This window comes from Delphinapterus leucas, chromosome 12, assembly GCF_059928025.1.
Source record: "Delphinapterus leucas isolate spDelLeu-1000000601 "Yukka" chromosome 12, BTC_Dleu_Yukka2, whole genome shotgun sequence".
NCBI classification, from domain to species: domain Eukaryota; kingdom Metazoa; phylum Chordata; class Mammalia; order Artiodactyla; family Monodontidae; genus Delphinapterus; species Delphinapterus leucas.
The window spans coordinates 33,024,257-33,046,732 of record NC_143140.1 but is presented as its reverse complement, the minus strand read 5'-3'; the positions used below and the strand labels follow the sequence as shown (position 1 = coordinate 33,046,732).

The 22,476-nt window shown below is 33.6% G+C and overlaps 1 protein-coding gene across 1 annotated transcript in view; it reads left to right on the top strand.

Annotated features, from left to right (window-relative positions):
- EPHA7 (EPH receptor A7) overlaps nucleotides 1–22,476 on the top strand; it is a 163,939-nt gene that overhangs the window by 125,863 nt on the left and 15,600 nt on the right. Inside the window, exons 6-11 of the mRNA XM_022552770.3 lie at nucleotides 7,526–7,650; nucleotides 10,460–10,643; nucleotides 15,653–15,761; nucleotides 16,412–16,467; nucleotides 20,855–20,980; nucleotides 21,808–21,993. Of these exons, the coding sequence (XP_022408478.1) occupies nucleotides 7,526–7,650; nucleotides 10,460–10,643; nucleotides 15,653–15,761; nucleotides 16,412–16,467; nucleotides 20,855–20,980; nucleotides 21,808–21,993 (786 nt within the window). The remainder of the gene's footprint in view (nucleotides 1–7,525; nucleotides 7,651–10,459; nucleotides 10,644–15,652; nucleotides 15,762–16,411; nucleotides 16,468–20,854; nucleotides 20,981–21,807; nucleotides 21,994–22,476) is intronic.

The window sequence follows — 22,476 nt, the reverse complement described above, 5'->3', positions numbered from 1 at the left end:
TCTGATCTCAGGATCAGAGTATTCTGGAATGAGTCTCAGGCATCAGTAAGTCTAATACAGACAAACTAAGTATAGGATAATAATAAATATACATATATATATATATATATGTATTTCTTACCATGTCGCAGGAGTGGTTTTAAGTATTTAAATACTGATTTCCAGAACAATTCTATTTATGAAGTATGCACTCTGATTAAAGCTATTTTAAAGCTGAGAAAACTGATGCTCAAGAAGTTTGTTTCCTTGTTCAAGATTGCACAATTTGCAAATAAACGCTGGAACCTAGGTGCACACCCAGTAGACTAGCTCATGAGCCCATGCTCTTCAGTCCTTGGCTCTATTGCTTCTCCAAATGTCCTTCCTTCAAGGAGCATCAGAATAGCTGAGGAGATAAACAACTATGAAATAATTAAACATTACATTGTGTAGTACTGTCAGCAAGGGAAATAGGATTTGGGGGAAAAAATAATAAAATAATTCTGTATTAGCCGAAGCAGAGGAAGAATGATTCAGTGAGTTGTAACTTTTTTGTGGAGGCCACTAGAGAGAAAATAATGGATCCAATCTTGAACCTGGCTCTGTTATTATTTAAGATAATGGGAGAGGACTATAGTTATTTATAAACATCTGGTCAAATATATCAGTAGTACATCCACAGAATGGAATACAACACAGCTGATTAAAGAGTGATACAGATATGTATATGTTGAATGATACAAGTTATAAAATACAAGACAAATGAAAAAATCAGGGTTTTGAACTATTAGAATAATATCATCCCTGTTTTTAAAATATATATACTTTCATATATATCTAGACTATTTTTGTGAGGATACCAAAGAAACTACTAAAAGTAGTTGCTTTAGGGAAGGGTAACTTTGTGACATGGGAACCAGGTTCAGAGGAAGTCTCCCTTTTCATTATATTCTCTTTTGTACCTTTGAATTTTGTTGCATATAATATGCATTTGCCATTTTTAAAAAAGTAATTTTAAAAATCGCTGCTCAGATTGACCTCTTCTGGTATCTGCAGGTTCTAGAACTCCTACCTATTGAATAGATCCCTAAGGGTCTTTTCATCATTATGGCCCATCATGGATTCTCAACAAATGCTAAGTGTGTGACTTAGCTTTCCTGCTTCTAGTGCCTGCTCTCAAGAAGTGCCAGCACCTAGAATTATTGCAGCGTAGTTGACAAAAGATAGGGATTAGAATTTGAAAAACATGATTGAATCCAAAATCTGCCCCTTTCTGAGTGGATGCTACTTAATTTCTGTAACCCTTAGCTTTTCCACCAATGAATAGAACAACACTACCTACCTGCACGGTTGCAGTAGGGAAGAAAGGAGGTATTTATTTATTTATTTATTTATTTATTTATAGCAAACTGTAAGTTTCTATAGAAATGCCACCATGCCCTGCATCGAGTAAATGCCAAACAAACATTTGTTGAGTAGAACTGAGCTAGTAAAAAAGTATTAACTGTTGATTGAAAAGATAGGTGACATGTATGACTCAATATCAAGGGCTCCTTAACCCTGCTGGATTGTCATGTTCGATTATCATTTAGTTATTCCTCTGTGGGTAGGACTGGTGTGAATAGTACAGCTAGTTCTGGGCAGCTGCCTAATTTATACCTACTGTTTTTACAATATTCTATTCTATTTACATCAATAGTTACAATTACATTGTAATTCTATGAAAATGCAAATGCACCTGGAGTTACAAATTAACGGCCTCATCAATTCACATTTTAGTCAGTACTTAAGCAGAGTTGAGCAGAAGTCCAGATATGTTTTTAGAACCAATTGCCACAGTGGCTTTCTCCACAACCTTCAGCTCTTTGCTCTTTAAAGCTCTTTACATAGACTTTCCAGGAAGTGCGAACTCCTATAGTAATTAATTAAACATCCAAACAATTGGTTACTAATCATCTGATGATGACAGAGGAAACTTTATTTTCAGAAAGATGTATTAGCAGATCATTTTTGCAAAGATGTTGTGACTGTTGCTTTAAAGAACAGCGCTGTCCTTAGTTGATCAAGTAGCAGAGTAGTGACGTTTGTTGTTCTGTGAGGAGTGTTATTACCCTACTGAAACGATATTGACTTTACTCACAATATATACTTGACTTGGCACCCCAATCACGATGCTTTCTTTTTCCTGCTTTGTCAGTTCAATATCATTCATTTTTTGTTACAGATCTTTCAGATCTTATTTTTTAGCTCTTATTCAAGTTGTCTTTTCAGTAATTGTTCTTAAATATATTTAGAAATCCATTCTGTGATATGTCATGTATTATATTGTGTATTTTACATTTTTGAATAAAACATCATCATTCTAATTGGTAGGTCATAGCTGGCAATGCAAAGAGCATAATTTAATTTTGAGAAAGATCAATTCATTTCCCACTGATTTTTTCAACTGCTTATTATAGAATGAGATTTATGTTTGTTTTAGCCACAAACCATCTTTCTCTCCAAACAAAAAAAATTTGACAGGTACGTATTGCAAATGGATTGCTCATAATTCCTGCAGACTCAATTGCCCTTAATCCCTGTGCTTTAATTTTTAGATAAAATTTTATATTTATTGCTCATGATATTATTACTGACCCTTTTTTGTTCACAGCCAGTAAAGTGAAGTTTAGTGAAATCACGTTAGAATTTTTTACTTATTCCTAAATACCCTAAAAATTGAATTGATGTTACATGATACTCCACTGGATCATGTATACTTTTGGTCTACTCTTTTGTTATTGGAATAAATTTACATGTGTTTTTATACGTTTGTCCTGTAGTGCAAAAATGAAACACCTATGGGGAAGAGTAAGAAAGCTAAAAGTTGTGTATTATAAAATCCTAAACTCCTAATAATACACACATTTGTTATTTCAAAGGATGACAAAAATGAACTCCATACTATAAAGCAGCAAAAGTGTTCAGTAAAAGTCTATTATTCTATAATTGTCAGATTTGCATTTGATTGTGTTCTAAAGAGTTCTTCATTTTCACTTTTTGTATTTACCTAATGGAAACCTAACAAGTGTCAATAGATGTAACAATTTGAGGTGTGGTAAAAGGTCATTTCATACTTCTTGACCTATCTTTCCTGATTGTATTATTTAGAAATACAAATATTATTTTTCCACTCACCATTCTTTGTTGAAATTTAGTGGGAGAATTTGTGTAGTGAAAATAATGACTAGTATAAATAAATTACTTTTAAAATCCAAAATCAAGTTCATGAACTTCATTGAAGTATTACCACCAAAAAAAAAAAAAAATTCTTCCAGATGTATGATGGAGAGTTCTTTTTTATAAGGCATTGTGTTTTGAGTCTTAATCAAGATCAAAATTCCTTGATTCCATGTTATTTCAACATAAATTTCAACATATCACATTATTAAACTATCCTATCACTAACCTTTTTTCATAGACTTTGTTAAAATTCCAGTAAGTCTATTCTTTCTTTACTGTATGTATTAGTTTTCTATTGCTACCATGAATAGTTACCACAAAAACTTCAAAACAACACTAATTTCTTATCTCCCAGTTCTGTGGGTCAGAGGTCTGGGCATGGCGGGGCTCAGCTGGAGCCTCAATTGCCAGCCTCTTGGGCTGAAGTCAAGTTGTCAGATGGGCTGGGCTCTTATCTGGAGCCTCTGGGGAAGATCCACTTCCAACCTCATTGATGTCAGAATTCCAGGCCTTTGTGCTGGTAGCATTGAGGTCTCCATTTCTCTGCCTCTGTCACCTAGGGCATGTCTTTGATCCTTAAAAGCTGCCCCCATACCTTACGTTCCCCAAGTGACTCCTCCAGCAGTGGCGGGTTGATTCCTTCTCATGCTTCAGATCTCTCTGGCTTCACCTTTCGCAAAATCTGTCTAGCCCTGGCTGGAGAAATCTCTCTGCTCATAAGGACTGATGTGATTAGATTGGGCCCGCTTGAAAAAGTCCAAGATAATATCTTTATTGTAAGGTCTATCACCTTAATTACATCTGCAGTGTCCCTTTTGCCTTGTAATGTTGCATATTCATTCATACATTCCAGAGATTAGAGTATGGAGTTTGGAGGGCCATTTGCTTACTATATTATGTTTTAAAATTGTCTTTTCCTCACTTTGTGCTAGGAAATGTTTCCATACATATAGGTAAGCTTAACATTTTGGAGGGCATAGGGTGAGGGGGAATGGAGCCCTTATGAGTACATTTCATCTTGTAACTTAAATATAATTTTTGTACTTGGATTTTAATTAAAAATTGATTAAGATCAAAACTGATGCATGAGTGCTTGAAGCTCAAAATCTCGAAAATGTTGACTGGTTCAGGTCTGTACATAAACCCACCATTCTTACTGATTATTTTTTAGTTCAGAGCCTCATACTAAACGATCCTAGCCCAGAATTTACACTTTAGCCTGTTATTTGACTTTTGCTTTTCTGTTGCATCAACTTTGTTTTTATACTGTTGAGATTTACCACTTTAAACCACAGAAACCATTTCTGTATTTCCTAAGATCGTCTTTCACTGTCATTTGTATAGACTCCAGATATGTCCCCAATAATTCTTGAAAATATTTAAAGGCAAAACGTTCCATCTGTTTCTTCAGTTGAAATTAATTTTTATATCAGAATGTTTCTAGAAACTTAGGTGAGAAATTAATCTGTTAATCACTTTTTAGAAACCCTACTACAAATTCATGTTTAAAAGCTTGCCTCTCTGAATTTGTTTTCTTACATTTTCCAGTGCAGGGAATTTACTATTGTCGGTTACTATTTATTAGCTTCACATTAATTCCAATTACAAAAGATTTTATTTAACTTTGATAATTATGAAAATTATAAATGTCATAATACCTTATGGGTTGTTAAGTATGTATATGATTTAATTAGTTGTATGCATATTCTTTTCAAAATGAATTCAGATTGTAGCTAATTGAATATTTTGGTGTAAGAGCATATTCTTAGTGAAATTGTTACAGTGGGATTAATTTAGCAGATCAAATATATTAACCATAGAAATCAATGTTTTTTAATATTTCTTTCAATTTTACTTTTATGTATAACTTCATCTGCAAATCATGACTGTTAGAATCTGATTAGCTTTAGAGATATTTTTGTTTATAAACTGTATATCTTATGAATTATATATTCTCTATGCCTGAGATATTGAAACTCAAGGGAAAATATTATCAATTTTTATGTACCAAAGTGTTGTATTTGAAGGACATAGGTAGGGAAAGATTTTTCCTATCATGCAATTTATCTATTCTCAAGGGCCATGTGCTAGTACTTCTGTTTCTGACTGTTTTAAACGTGTGGCTTGATACAGTATTAGCAAGGGATAAATTTTTAAAAATAAGAAATACACAGGAAATCAGGAGTATAGTCACTGACAGATATGGCTCTTTGTACAAAAGAGGGAAAATACACTGTAGAGTACTGCACTGCTAGTGCTGTGTTACAGGCTTCAAAATACTGTACATTTCAAATGTGTTTTGTGGCATCTTTCCCCCCATTTCCCAATTACCATCATTTTATTGGTAAAAGTTCTTTTTCCAGTATGAGATAATGAGTTTAATGTTAACGTGTAACTTGCAGAAATCATGTCTCATTTTACACTTAGATCTTGCTGCAACATATTAGAACTAAATGAGGTACATTTATACCCCAAGTCTCTGCCATATTTTGGAGGATTCAGTGTCTCGTCTCTCTCATCTTGCTGTTTAGGGATAGGAACAAAGCAAAGTGTTTTATAGTTTGACTTACACTGAAAATCACATTAAGCTATGTGTGTTGTTTAAAGAAGACCTAGAGATTGGCACCTAATAGTGCTCCCACCTATTTCCATTTAACCTGTTTCCAAATGGCACACCTCATGCCGTAAACCCTGATCGGAGACCCAGCAGCCTTACTGAGTAATTTATGTATTGACTAGTGCAGTATTCTCACCTGTGCTGCATTCTGTTTTTTACTAATTAAAATTAAAATACAGATTTTATGAATGGCGTTAAGTAAATTAGACTATTAGAGATTCCTGGCTAAGTAGAATCTCATCTCACCATTAGCTGGAGAATGTGTTTCCCAAGGCTGTGGCTTGGGGATGCAGCTTCTTAAACCACACAGTTGGCTGAGATGCTAAAAATGTTATGGGTGGAGAGATAAATTACTTTAGAAACAAGTTCTTCTTCACTGCATATACCCAGGTTTTAAAAGTCGTGGCAAAAATAAGATTCCTTATTAGAAATTGGCTTCATTGGAAACATATCAGAAGCGCATTTAGTCTGTAAACACAGTCTGTTGAGTACTTCAGCTGCATGCCCCTAAAGGGAAAGTTGTTCCACTTAATCCGCCCTAGTTATGCTTTTGTTAGTAATCTGAGAGGAAATGGGAGTCATGCATCTTCCAGGTCCTTCCCTCAAAATCGTCAAGCTAGACAGCAGTGACAAATGTTTTTTCTAGATATTAATATAAGAAAATGTTAAGAAGTAGAAGAAACAAAATAAAGCCAAAGGGATAAACATCAGAAGCTTGCTTCAACAGCTTTAGACCCATAAAATTGCTTTTCTGTCTGCAGGATTATTAACAGTTTTGGACATCTGAAAGTTAAATTAACAGCCTGAAAACATTTTACAGAATGAGATAGAGCATGATACATGAAACATAATGACCCCACTGAAATTCAGCCAAGCCAATGCAGCTACTCATTTAGACAGAGAAGATAACTAGTTAATCGTCACTGAACAAATTAGACAGAGCAAATTAGTTTGCTACATTCCACAGTCTTAGCTACCAAAAAGAGTATATGCCACTAATTAGGATGAAAGAACTCTAGCATGTTATTATCTGTATAGAGAGAGAAAGCAAAACTGTAGCTTGAATTGCTTCTATCAAAGCTTGAAGCCTAGGTTACGTAGGTATAAATTACACGTGGAAGAGTCTGTGTGTGTATGTGTGATCACACACATATTTAAGTAACAGAAGCCTTAGCATTTTCTTGCACCTTAACCTAATGAAGTATGAAACACCCACACGCACACACATGCACAGACACACACGTGAAACATAAAAACATTTTTTTAAAGTTTGATTCCTTTAATTGAAAATGAAAGTAGCCATTTCATATACTTTATCTGGCACAGTATTAAGTTATTTGTTTCTTGTAAAAAGTGTATTGCTGTTGCATGTGAAATAAATATTTGGACTTAGAAATCATATTTTGTAGCCTTAATTAGCATTCCTTTGCTTAATTGTCATTCTCAGCCCCATCATTTCCATTTTTCACTAACTTGAACAATGCTATCTTCTGCTGTTTGCACTTTAATTTAAATTTCTATTAAGGTTTATGAACAGTAATAAGGTCCTGTTTGAATATTCATTAGCTTCTGAATTGTGAGCTATGAAAAGGTGCTTTCTTTTACCTTAATGAAACTGGCACAGCATGGGACTGATCAGTTGTGACATTTGATTTGAGGCATCCAGTGAATTTTCTCATTGTTTATTGACACATCTTGTCCAAACAGCTCCCTCGCAAGTGAGCGGAGTAATGAAGGAGAGAGTGCTGCAGCGGAGCGTGGAGCTTTCCTGGCAGGAACCGGAGCATCCCAATGGAGTCATCACCGAATATGAAATCAAGTATTACGAGAAAGTAAGTGCTAAGAACAGCTGAAATGTACAACCATGTACGACGCTCAGTGTGTCTTGTGTCATCCTACTGCACTGTCGACTAAAGCTGGCCATTGTAACAGCTATTTGGAGCTACTTCAAAATAGATAGTTAATTTTAGCCACTTTTAATAACCCTCTCCCTGAATCTCTGGTTCATTACTATAATGATAGTTTCTGTGTATTAAGTTTTTGTGTTACCCAGATGAAAATATTCCACTAGTAGTATGTTTAGGTATTCAAGTTTTGATGTCCTAATGATTAGATGTAGGATGTTTAGTACCACAGAAACCACAGAACCCAATGTGGTATTTTTTTTCCCTCTGTGTTTTTGAAAATGTTTCTTTTAGGGTGTCTGTCTGAGCCCTTGATGATTTATTTTATGTATGTGGTTTCGGTGATAATGACGTGGCCTCAAATAATTTTGTAATTTGAGAAAAAAAAGAATATTTTCTGTAATAAATGTGTAGTGTTCTCCAAACTTCAGAGTCAGGTGATAATATTTCACTCCTTTAAATTCCTCCTGAAATTTATTTCATATATGTTATACTAATTATGTCTACTACTTCTTTATACCCTTCTCTCCATGAAAAAAATAGCATGGCTAAAACTCAAGTACTGCCCCTTTAATCCCCTATAAGGGCTAAATTTTAGTAAATAATGACATATCTCAGTGTATGAGTGCATTTATTTCTGACCCGTCTAGAGAAAGATAGACAGACAGACAGACACAACCCTGTTCACAAATTATTTTCTAGGCTCTACCTCTCAGAAAGACCTGATTCAAGGTTTGAAACATGGAAACTATTATTATTACTAATAGTAATAATAATAATGTGTTACTATTATTGACTTAATTAGCTGAAGTACTCTAATATACATAACCATTTTAACCATTTAGACAGAATTTCAAAATGGAAACATAAAGCTTTGGAAATATTTGGGGACTGAATTGACTTGACTGAATCACTTAAATGCATACAGTGCCTTGGCAATAGACACTTTTTTTTCACTTTGATGGAAAAACAGATAGTTTAAGATTAGTTTCAACGTTCAGACTGAGTTTACAATATTTTTACTTATTATTTCCTTTATGAATGTGTAACTTCCATAGCCAAAGTTACATTGTAAATACCTCATTTTTGTACCAGAGAATACATTTCTTGTCTCATCAAATGTATTTCTAAGGGGATCCTTGTTTTTAGTGTTGGGTTTGTTATGTCTGTTTTCCAGTGAACTCTGACAGTTATAAGTCCTTTCTGAAATTTCATCAGATTTCAAAAGCAATGAAAAATACATTTTAAAAATATAAGTTAGGTGGTAAGTGAGAGTAAAGTTTCTTACAATGCAACACAATATTTTGCAAATCCTTGCTCTGGAATAAATTTGTTCAAATAGTTACTTTTCTATTTTACATGACAGAAACAGTGTATCTACATTCACTGAATTTTACAAATTACAAAAAAACTTACAAATAATACTATTGCTTTATAATGTATGTAAGCCTGTGATCTAATGTATATATCATTATGTCTTCTAATATCAGTTATGCCTAGTTCTTTTATTTGAGATAAATATATATTTATAATATCAACTCTCATTTTTATAAATGCTTATAATGAAGACAATTACAAGTCAGCTTCACTAAATCCAGTTTAAGTGTACATTTATTTACGCTTTTGCAAATATCATCATGAAGGTAAATCAACCAACCAAACCAACATTTTCAGATTTCACTGAATAGTTTTATTTCTAGACACAGTTGAGCACAGGTATTTATTATTGAACAAGTAAGAACCCGTCTAGAATTGTATATTTTGATGAGTAGTTTTTATAGCATTTTTCATAAACAACACATTAGAATCATATCATCTAAGCTTTAAATTTTTATTCATTTAACTATTGTTTTGATGGAGTGTTTTATATTCTTGATTTTTTAATTATTCCATTCTTAAGCTTATCATATGTAATATGATAAACACATTTTTAAACTCTACAAGCCTCAGTTTTCATATCTGAAAAATGGGGAAATTGAACTGAGATGTTTAAAATATTGCCAAATCATAAATTATATGACACTTTAAGTTTTATATTTAAGACATTAACTTTTATATTAATAGTTTTAACTTCAAATATTCCATCAAATGCTATTTTGTAAAAGTGGTTTTATTCTGCGAGAAATACATTTTTTTTTTAGCCACACTGTGCGGCATGCACAACCAGGGATCGAACCTGTGCCCCCTGCAGTGGAAGCACAGAGTCTTAACCACTGGACCGCCAGGGAAGTCCCCTGAAAAATGCAATTTTTAATGAAAACAATTGATATGTCACTATGCTGGTAGTATTAGCTAAGTTTCTTGATTTTATAGATTTCTTCATTTTTAGCCTGTGGCTTTTTGCTTGTTGAATAACATTCAGGAACAGTATTAAGAGAACCACATTATGAAGTGAAGACCTCTACTAAACTGTAGATTTTACAAGTGTACTTATGTTTTGGTCAAAAGAACATTTGATTATATTTATGGCTAAATAGTTCTTGCCACTGTGCCCTCTACCAACAAAGCAAAGGCTCAAAACATCATAAATGTTTTTAAAAAATTATTTCTCTTTGAAATTTATAGAACAAAGGCATGTGCCTTATATTATCTGAGAAACAACTCAGTGTTCCAATATTCCACAGGGTACAATGTAGCCTTTATGAAAACAATGCAGCAAATTGAAATAAATTGCAAGAATTGGCTGTCAAATTGCCTGGTTGCAATCACAATTAAATATTCCCTGTATTGTTTCTAGGATCAAAGGGAACGGACCTACTCGACATTAAAAACCAAGTCCACTTCGGCCTCCATTAACAACCTGAAGCCAGGAACAGTGTATGTTTTCCAGATTCGGGCTTTTACTGCTGCTGGTTATGGAAATTACAGTCCCAGACTTGACGTTGCTACACTAGAGGAAGCTACAGGTAAAATGTTTGAAGGTAATTACCATCTTTGGTTTGGATTCTTATTCTCTATAACTCTGGCATATTTTTTTTCAGTACTGGGGGCGATGATTTAGTTCAAGATGATTTTTACTTTTAAAGGTGAATGTATATGCATATGTATATATATATTCTTTGTAAAGGTTATTCAGAATAATAATTTAAAATTTGCAGTTTTGTTTTGTGATGTTATACCCTTGTGACTTAAATTCGTTTCTTTAATACAGACTGGGTTTATTTTGAAAAGATAAAGTCAGAAACAGAAGCAGGACTTGTTCAAATGTGTATTGATACAGACTGTTTTGATACACCCCAAAATGATCTTACTCTAGTTGTCAGTCAAAGCTGCCCCCAAAATGAAGCCAAATGAAGCCAGGAAAACCCCCAAATGAAGCCAGGATGTACACCAGGGTGGGCCAGAGAAAGGTGGTTTATAATAATCATGGTTAATTCAAGCTACTTACCTTTTAGCAATGATTTCAAAACTTGCCATTCAAGAAGAAGATCTTAGACCTTGTCATTCTTTTTATTTTTGTCATCTTTTTTCATTTTTATGAAATATTTCCAGCATACTAAATGCCATATTTAAAGTATATGTGAAATATTAATAGGAATAATTAATTGAATATCTCTGTATCTACCACTCAGCTTAAAAATAGAACATTAGCAATATCTCGAATCCCCTTTATCACTTTGTGTTTTATAAGGCAGCATAGGAACATAACAAAAATACATGTGTCTATAGTGTATCACAAATAAGCAGATGTATCTTAGGATGCACGTCCCAGTCTATTGTCAGAGTGCAAGTTTAGAATAGCTTGAGTACCACTGCTGGTTGTTATTCAGCTAGGTTGAAGCCTCAGGGTGTGTTTCTGTGTTTTGGAAGTTTTTGATTTCTCTTGATATTACTCAGACTCAAGGTTCACCCAGCTGTTACCTCTTCCTCTCCTTACCAATCTAGTGTTCCTGTGGAATTCTACACAAATATTAGCTAAAAACTATTATAAGATTTTCTTTTCTCAATTTTTAATAGAAAATTTTTAAATAAATTAAATCAATACAATTTTGATCAAAGAGTTATTTTGACTTCGGGAGAATATTTTTCTAGCTCTTTTAAAAGGTAGAATAAATTGGTAAATTTTTTTGCATTAGCTAATGCTTATTAAGTCTGCTAACAGTAGTCTTTTTTCAAAATATTTTGTTATATTTTTAAATTAAGCAGTAACTCTCAGAGCCTCAAATAATAAAACATATGTTGAAATAAATTTGAAATATAAATTGTTTATATAGAATTATTGACACAAAAGTCATCAATTGAAAAAGATTTCACATAATATGATGTGATAAACTTATTATCATTATTCTTTGTCATCTTTTTAAAATGGAGTGTGTAAGATTAAAACTGAGAATATCTAAGTTCAATGGCCCCAAAAAATTAGTGTTTTACACTAATATTTCAACATTTAAACATTTGAGTGGTCTTCTGTTAAATGTGTTGCAGTAGTTTTTCATTTAGACTGATCTCTTGATATTTTACTTTGTAATTTCTAATATAATAAAACAATTCAAAATATATTTTCTTTCATATTCTAATGAATAGTTCAAACTTAAAGAACCATCAATCAGCTATACTTACCCAAGCATTCATTATCAGTTAAAAGTTTAGGTTTGAAAACTTTCCAAAATGAGTTTGTACATTTTCCTGACTTCGTAAATTAAGAATATTGGGTCAAACTATTATTTATTAGTGCTGAGGTTCATAGATGTTATTTTCATTATTTAAAAATGAAGTAACTAACCCTCAGAGAAATTGAGATGAAGTAGTAGAACATGAATGAGCACATGAAATTCATGTTAAAAATGAATTTTGCATTAGAAAGGATTTGGTGATTTTTTTTTTTATCATCAGAATATTCTCCCCACTGGAAGGTAAAGTTGATGAAAGAACAATCCATATCTCTTTTTCTTACTTTAGTCTTGCCAGTGCCTAATATAGTGCTTGATGCATAGAAGGCAGTCAGTAAGTAAGCAAGAAATGAATACCTCACAGCCATCAAAAAAACAGATTATCAGGATCAGTTGGAGCTAGTAGACATATTCCTGGTTTCATATTTCAGCTCTGCCATGTCCATTTGTGTGACTTTGGATGAGCTACTTCTCTGTGCAAAAGTTGCTAGGATACCAGTACCCAACTCTCAGAGTAGTTTGAGGATTAAATAAGTTGATGTACACAAAGTGCCAAGTACAGTGCCTAGCACACAGACAGTCTTGAATGTCAGCTTTTCTTATTTAGGACAGCCATTCTCAAGCCTTTTGGTCACAGGAACCCTTACAAGCTATTAAAAACTATTGAAGGGCTTCCCTGGTGGCGCAGTGGTTGAGAGTCCGCCTGCCGATGCAGGGGACACGGGTTCGTGCCCTGGTCCGGGAAGATCCCACATGTCGCGGAGCGGCTGGGCCCGTGAGCCATGGCCGCTGAGCCTGCGCGTCCAGAGCCTGTGCTCCGCAACGGGAGAGGCCACAACAGTGAGAGGCCCAGGTACCAAAAAAAAAAAAAAAAAAAAAAAAAAAGGAAAAAAAAAAAACTATTGAAGATCCCCAAGAAATTTTTAAAACACAAGTATACACAACACACATTTCATTAGCCATCAGAGTGATATTATCACCTGTCATGTAAGTTCTTGGGAAACTCAACTGTGCACTTGTAAGCATGTGAGAGTGAAAAAGGCAAATAACATTAAATGAAAATAGTGTTGACCTTGCAGATTCCCTGGAATGTTCCTGAGGAACCCTTAGGGTTTCCCAGACACCTTTTAAGAACTACTGATTTAGCACACATTACTGTGCTAAGAATCTGGGATGTACAGAAACACATGACACATTTGATGCTCTCAGTTAGTGAAAGAGAGAAACTCGTACACAAGTTCTGACCGTACAATTGAGCACTGGTAGAGTGCATGGCCCAGTGCTATCAGAGTGTCAGGAAACAGTGATCCTCTGTGCTAGGAAGGAGGGCAAGAAGGAAGATGCCACCAAAGAGAAGTTACCTGAGCACTGTTTGGAAAGAGAACTCAGATTATTCCATTGCACATACATCCAAAGATCCACTTCTGCGCAGAGCCAACGCTACTGTTTTCACAATTTTTAAATCATGATGTAGTGATTATGACACATATAAATTACTTTTAAAATGTATTATCCATGAATTAGATGAAAATATGAACCATAAATTTTGACTATGTTAAGATAAAAGTGTGACCCTGAATATATATAAAAACATGTAAGTAAATATTCACATACTCTAATTCATCATTCACCTGAGTTCAGTTTTCTCATTGGAGATCTGTTTCTGAAGCTATGGGCAGAACAGAGCCTAAGACAAGCAAAAAATTAGACCCATGGGACAGACTGAATGAAAACAATTTCTACACATAACATGTTTAATTTTTTTCTTTCTCATGAACAAAACTACTCCATTCTTTTTCCTCTCTTAATATATATTAAAAGACAGATAAAAACAAAAACAACCAAACCAAGAAAAATACTTGAAGGCATCTTTTCTCTGTTTGATCATAATAGGCTGTAATTCAGAAATTAAAGCTGTAAAGTTGCTTTCTTTTTCTTCTTTTTCTTTTTCCCTTGTTTCATTCCCTCAGGGAGCAAATCAGCAGGTGCTGAATTACGGAGTGTGTATGATACCTCTTTTCAGAAACCAATACACCAGAGCTATTTTTACTGTTTTTCAACGTAAGAACTATCTATAGTTAGCGTAGGTATACAAAATTAAGAGATGAGTTGTCAAAGGAGGGAGACGTAGATAAAGTAGAGAAAGGCCAATCAGAAAAATTTATGCTTCCTGTTGGGGCAAGACACACTCTGCCTACATAAAATTTACTGCTCTGGAGACTGAATCCCTTGCCACACCAAGAAGGAGTAGTATTTTCCATCCTACCTTAAAGATTACAGCTGTTGATTTTTTCAGAAATAAGCAAACTATATTAGTTTGATATTATATAATTATCAATTTGCAACTGGATCAGCGATTGGAATATATATTTTCACTGTGTTGCATTCTTTTGATTATTTTATGAAGTCTATACTGGTATTGAAAATATAATGCTCTGGGGAAAATGTGACACTTGTGAATTGCCAGATAAGTAAAACTTCACTAATTTGGAAAAATCCAAGTGAGAAGGCCGTGTGACTCAATGAAGAATCAGAATCAGAGGCTGCTTTAAAGGACAAGTAAACATACACTGTTCCCAAAGAGACTCTCAGGAAGGTTCAGCTGGGCTTGCCTTAATGAGCGTAGAAGAATCACTTAGCATTGTACAGGAAGCGACTACAATTAGATAATACAAAGATGTTTTTTACAGTGCTTGCAGAAAGTTGGCTCTTTCATAAATAGCCTAGCTCTTAAACTCTCAAATGTGTATATTACCTACTTTGTCAAATTAATACCAGTAATTCTGTTCGTTTTCCTTAATTAAGGTGGATTATAAATTCATAATGATTTACTATGATTACATGATGATTTTTATTCTATATTGATGATATGAGAGATAAATCATTTAAGGTGCTTTGAAAAATGCTGAGAGTATGTATTTGGGTTCCTTTTTTACACACCAGGAAAACAGACACAGAGGGATCAAATACCTCACTGAGGGAAAAATAGGGATTTAATAGCAATTGTAGATGAAAGATCTTTATCTCTTGATTTATAACTAAGTTTCCAACAATTAAGCAGGGGATAGCCATTCAATAAGGCATTTTGTAGGGATCTTTTCTAGCTGAAGAATATAAAACAGATGAAAGTATTGTCCTTACCACTTATTTAAAATGCAAAAATAAATGTTTATTTAAATTCGTTACAATAGAATGCATTTAAATTAAAGGTGAATTTAATAGCATAGCTGTCTTGTTTATAAGATTTTGTTTAACCTCAAGTGCTTGCAAGATATTGAGTGTTTTATTGAGCCTTTTTTTTTTTTTTTTTCTGTTTATAGCTACGGCAGTCTCCAGTGAACAGAACCCTGTTATTATAATTGCTGTGGTTGCAGTGGCCGGGACCATCATTTTGGTGTTCATGGTCTTTGGATTCATCATTGGAAGAAGGTAGAAGACAAAATTTGTTCTAATCTCTAACATAAAATGTGTTGATTTTTCAGAATTATGTCAGCCTATTACTTATTGTTTAGTTTAGAATGTTAAATAGTAAATGCAGACATTTGTTGTCTCATATGAAACATTGAAGGTCAATAAATTTCCATTCTCCCAAGGTCAGAATGTAGTGTGAGCTTGATCACTGGCTTTAGTTTAAGAGGAATGAGTATTGTAATTTCTATTGGGTGACTTTTTATTAGCTATTTTCAGAGTTAGATTTTTGTAATAAATAGAGAAGACACCTGGGGAAAGATTTACTCTTTTAGTTAATGGTTTGTGGAAACCATTTAAAATCTGTTGTTGTTGTTGTTTTTTCAGGAAAAAATATAAGCAAATATTCACTCATTGATAAATCTAAATCTATGAAATATGTCCCTTCCACAATGTCTCACACAAAGACTTTATATTCTCTGCTTTTTTTAAATCATGTGAATTGCTATATTATTATTGAGTTCAGAACTATGGACAGAAAGTTTATGTATTTTGTTTATAGCTCTAACTAGCATGTTGTTAAGTAATTAAGGTATATGGTACTGGATTTTAAATATATAAAGTGAGATTATTGGTTGAGAATAATCATCAAAAATCTGATTGTTTTCCAGGCACTGTGGTTATAGCAAAGCTGACCAAGAAGGGGATGAAGAGCTTTACTTTCATTGTAAGTGTTTGGCTTTTCTTTATTATTATTTACCCCAATTAATACAGAAACCTGAAAAAAAAATACAGAAACCTGGTTGTTAATATTGGCATGAATAAATTCCTAATGCATCAGGCTTGAAAATATATCATGAGCTCAAAATGTTACTTTAAAACATTTGAACAAGGTATGCAGAATGAAGATCATATGATGTGAATTTTTTAAAAAATATATTCAGACGTGTAATCTCTCATAAGAAATTTTAATATAACTGCAAGGATATTCAGTAGCTTTTATGTCACAATTGTTCTTTTTGCAAACTTTGCCCAAGTGTTTCATATCATTCTAATAATTATTCATTAAATGTTGCATGTGCCCATGTTGTAGCTCAGGAATTCATTTCAAGTTAGAAGGTAGGCCCTTTTTTTTCTACCCAATGAGTGATGATATAATGAAAGACTAAGCTAAGGAGCCTCTTTCTCTCCATCTACTGTAAAATGTCCATCACAGATGATATTTCAAGGGACGTAAATAGTATAATAATAGGATTCAATCCTCTGATGTTTTCCTGTGGATCTGGGCTACCTGATTCTTAAAAGTTCATTTTAGAAATAATATCAGAAGAAAGCTCAGGGAACCAAAGAAAATAGATGCCCGACTGCATTAATCTTATCATTGTTGCATGTGGATGGCAAGTGAAAAACTGAGAGCCATGCAAGTAAATGTTGACTTCTTGCAGTCAAAGTAAAATCCTAACAGGGAAATGATTTTAGCTCTGATAATTGATGATGCTCTTATCCAAACCCATTATTCCTATTTTTAATCCTTGAAAATACTGAAAAATAATTTTATTTATTATTATTCTTAGTAACTGTAATCTTTATGAAAATTTCTCATGGGGAGATAAATTTCCTGTAAATGGCATAAGAATTACATCTATTTTTGTGTTATGTATCAAACTCTTATGTCAGTTTCTAAGAAGATATTGTCATATACCCCTTCTAAAGTCACAGGAATATGGAAGCATCAATCAGGGAAATGTGTGGTTGAAAGAACACAAATTGTGAACACCATTATTATCATTCCTAAGTTTCTTCAGTGTGTTATTAATTGTTGAACCAATAGTTCCCTTAACTTTAGTTTCGAAAAGAAAAGTGGCTTTACATTACATATCTAAATTGATGATGAAACTCTGTAAAATTTCAACCACTGATGGGACACTAGAAATTATAGTGAAAGGTATGACCAAAGGGCACTTTATCATGAAGTTTAAGTTTCAAGGCTCCTCACTTTCACAGACTCCTTTCAAGGCCCTGGAAGAGCCCTAGCAAGTTAGTGTGTAGAATATTTTTTCTTAAAGAAAGTATCCCAAATTGTAGAAGGTTCAAGCCCCACAAAACTTAAATCTGCCCCTGATTATGACTGAATACCTGTGATTCTGCCCCCTCCCCCCGGGATGATTTGATATGCTCCCAATGTCGGTGCGTCCTTTTGCTAATCTGGCAGTGATTTTGTGACAAGTCCCAGTAATGAGAGTACCATAGGCCGTTTACACCTAGAGGATATACAGAAAAAGTGGAAGTTACATTTTTTTTCTCTTTCATGACATGAGAGAATACTTTTAACACTTCCCCAGACAGAAAGGAGAGGATCAAAACTTGAATGCATTAATTTTTGTATCTAGTTTAAAATGTATATAGAAGAGTGACATAAGACTATAGTTGCTGGAATCCTTGACTCTATCTATATGTGAATAATTGGATGGCAAAATCATTTAATAACACCTTAATCAGTATGTCACTTTTCTTTTCTTTATTGAGGGTATCTGAGACATCCCCAAATGATCAAATGCTGCCTCTTAGTTTTTTTACTTTTAGCGTGAAGGTTAATGCTGAAGGTAAATGAAAACATGGCTTACCTAAAACATGATGTATAGCCTAATGCTTAATTGTCATCACTCAGTTTTGATATTTTGATGCCATTCCCTTTTTTTACATTTGACATCCAGTTTGTAATTAGAAAAAAATAAAGCTGCATGTGTTACCTGCTAACATAGAAAAGATAAACTTGAGGTATATATAAACAATTTTCATCTCTAGAGCAAAATATCAGTGGTGGTTTTAAGATGTTTAACATTCATGAGAAATGTAAATGAGATATTAAAACACAGAAAAGCTCCTACTCTTAAGTCAGGAAAAACAATAGACCAAAATATTCAGAAATTACATCAAAATTTTTCTTATTTTAAAGCATCCATTTTGAAACGAGTAATGAAAAAAAAAAGTACACTTAAGATATCCTATCTTGGTAAATCCTTGATATTTTCGAATTACCCTTTTTACAAGGATATCTTTTCTTGTCATTTGTTAAGAACCAGGCATTTTATTTGATTTTATGACTGTATTTACAATACGTAAAGCACAAAACTGTGGTCACCAGCTATTTACAAGTTGGTGTCCTTTTATTCCTTTAGTATACAAACAATTTCCTTAGGTGCTAAGACACCAGATTGAATTTTTACAGAAACATGAAAGCAACCATTTTACTAGCTTTTAGAGCACTGAATTTAATAGAATGTCCAGTCATTTGTATCAGGCGCCCTCCACTCTCCATGGCCCCAAGTGTTACATTTAAAGATATAAACACGATGGAGGAGTTTAGTGAAGCAATTCCAATTTACATTTTGTTTCCTCCTACCATTTCTTCTAACAATGTCTTTGAATCCAAGCCGGGCAGTATTTCATGTTTTTATGCCAAAATTGCTCTGGCCTGTCAAAATGTTTTATGACAGCTTGAATAAAGAACCATCAGAGACCCGTTTGAGATGCAGAAGGCTACCTCCAATCCAGCTCCCTTATCACAAAACCAAACCAAAAAGAAAGAAAAAAAAAAACAAACAATGAAAGAAAGGAAGAGAATAAAAAGGGAGAAGATGGCTCATTCTCCATCTGCCTACCAATCTAGGAGGTTAACCTATTGTTTTCTTCCCTTCTCTCTTTTTCTCTTCCCCCCTTTCCCTGTACTCCTTTTTCTCTCTTTTCTCTTTCTATCCCCTCTCTCTTTTCTTCTTGTGTTTTTTTTTCATGTTCAGCTTTAGTAACAAATGAGCATCTGTCAGTTTTATAGACTGCAACAGTAATTGTTTAAGACAATCAATTTTGGATAAACAATCAACTACAGCAGAATAATTCAAGATTTTTAAATCCCATTTTTCCTTTATACATTCTGCTTCTTTTTGTTTGTTATATGCTTATTTTAAAAATATAATTTCAATTTGATGTGATGACATAAGCACAGTTAGGCTGCAGTGTAATACATAAAGAAATATATTGTTCTCCAAATAGTAAGATTTAATGAAAAGATTGTTCAGTGGCTTTGTTAAAAACAATAAAGTTTTTTTGAGGATATAGTGTATCTTTTCATTGCATTAATATAACCAAATATATGCCTATCTATCTTATCTTTGTCTTTAACCAAATGACTAGATTTGGAATACATTATTGTAATTGATTTAAAGTTGACATAGCATTATCTGTTACCTGCATGCTTCTGGGTGCATTTTAAGAAGATTTTAACTTTTAAGATGATTCTATGTTGTTTGAATTTTGACTACCTTTTCTGAGGCATATTGGCTACCTCCTCATAGCAGTTAAGATCTTCCAGAGCCTTATAATTGAAAGTTCATATAAACCATTCCTCTTTCAAATTACTGTCATACATGGTTAGCAGATCCCAGGAATATTGTAAATTTTCTAACTTTACTCTGCACTTTGTACATCTGGCCTCTATTGCCCTTCAAGATGAAGAAGAAACTGTGTCATAGTAGATTTCTCTCTGGTTCTGTGATAGCAGTCCCTCACATCTTGTATTAATTTATATGTCTATGTCAATGGTGGTTGGTCTTTAAAAAAATAAATCAAAAGAATAAGTAACATGTCTAACTGTTTTTAATATTGCTGTCAGTGTAGTAGGCTACCTGTAAATGAAATGTCTTCTTTTCCCAGTGTATTAATTTGATTGATTGACTGAATGATAGATTTACAAATGTGTTTCCAAGTCCATTACAAACCTGAGTATGGCTTGAACTATGCCATGATAGCAGTGAATTTAATTAAACCTCCAGTCTGATAAGAGTCATGTCAGAGAATTTCGGTGATGTCTTTTGTTGATTTACTGGAAAAGCAATTCAGTTAGTAAACTATGAACTGGATCCTATGTTACCTATAGAAGCTTGCAGATAATACCTATACGCCCGCAGACTGAAGTAGTCTGTTAAAACTGCTGTGAATCAGGTGATGTGGAAGCAAGTTCACTGTTCCAAGGAGCACTCTGCATAATGAAATTCCTGGGCTGACTGCACAATAAGTGCTTTGCTTCATCACAGTCATGCTTTCTTACATCATTACAGTTAAATTTCCAGGCACCAAAACCTACATTGACCCTGAAACCTATGAGGACCCAAATAGAGCTGTCCATCAATTCGCCAAGGAGCTAGATGCCTCCTGTATTAAAATTGAGCGTGTGATTGGAGCAGGTAAGGCTGTTGTAGCTTCCTTGTTCAGCTGTTCCATTTAGCCAAGATCGAAAGTCATACATCATAATGACAGGCAAATAATTATAACTCAAGTATAGAACCTTTGCATTTACCTGAACTGTTAGAAGCAATGAGCCTGTACTTGTTTATGAAATCTTAAGAAAAAAGTGAAAAAGAAGCATGTGGTGCAGAGAATCGTGTCTCTTTTGTCTTCTGTTGGATTTTTACGATATCGTTCTGTTATAAGCTATTTCATAATAGTTCTGGCCTGTCCAAGAAATGACTTCGTATTTAAAATAATTAGAATGTCCCGAATTTTGCTGGAATATACATCTCCTCTGACTTGATTTACCATCTTCCTGCTAAGCTTTAGGTATTAGCCGTTGTGCTGTGTAATTCCATGTAGAAAATTAATATGTATGAATTATTTAAAAGGAGCATTATTTTCTATGGATACAATGTATCTTCAGAATAATTATACATTTTTGGATCAAGTCCATTCAATCTAGCAGACATAAGTAGATATGAATTCCAGATTTTTAAATCTTTGAGAAGTATTTGCTTCTCGAGCTGTGAAAACAACAGCAATGTTTAGAATTTGCTAATGTGCCCTTATACTCTAGTAAGCAGTGTACGTTATGCAGCATATTTCAAACCTGAATGTTGTTTATGAAAGAGCTTTTGTTAACCCAGTTAAAAAAAATAATAGTTTGTGTAACAGATAGTTTAGGAAAGTTTAAAAGTGCTTTTAAAGAATTTAATGCATTTACTTTGAGAGAGGAAATATTTCTGAAATTAAAATACACCTGCCTGTTCTGTTACTTCAGGAGAATTTGGAGAAGTCTGCAGTGGTCGTTTGAAACTTCCAGGGAAAAGAGATGTTGCGGTAGCCATAAAAACCCTGAAAGTTGGTTACACAGAAAAACAAAGGAGAGACTTTTTATGTGAAGCCAGCATCATGGGGCAGTTTGACCACCCAAATGTTGTCCATTTGGAAGGGGTTGTTACAAGAGGTAGATATTGATTATATATTTCATTTATCCAACGAACTGTCAGAAATTAGTGTTATTTCATAGATACTAAAAAATCAAATTGTAAATACATTGCATATTCTTAATGAATTTTTTTTCTTGATATGTAACTGACTAAATTTTCTTTTGTGTTACCATCTCAGAAAAAAAATCAGGACAAATGAATGCAGGTTTAGAGCTAAAGAATATATCTGATAGATAGATGGAGTGACAGATATTTTCATTTAGCTTCAAAGCCACAAAAGTAATACAGTTTAGTCTTCACATTTTCTGTAAAGTGTCATTTTCTCTGAGCTTTGTTCACAAGGCAGGAGTCAGAAGAACACATTGACTTTTACTGTTTAATTTTGTGAATCATGACCACATTCCAAACAGACAGTTAATGACTCTTTGCACTTAGCAGCACTAAAAGCGTTAGAAATACTCACCACTCACCCAGTCAGTCTTTCAAAAGAGCACCATGTG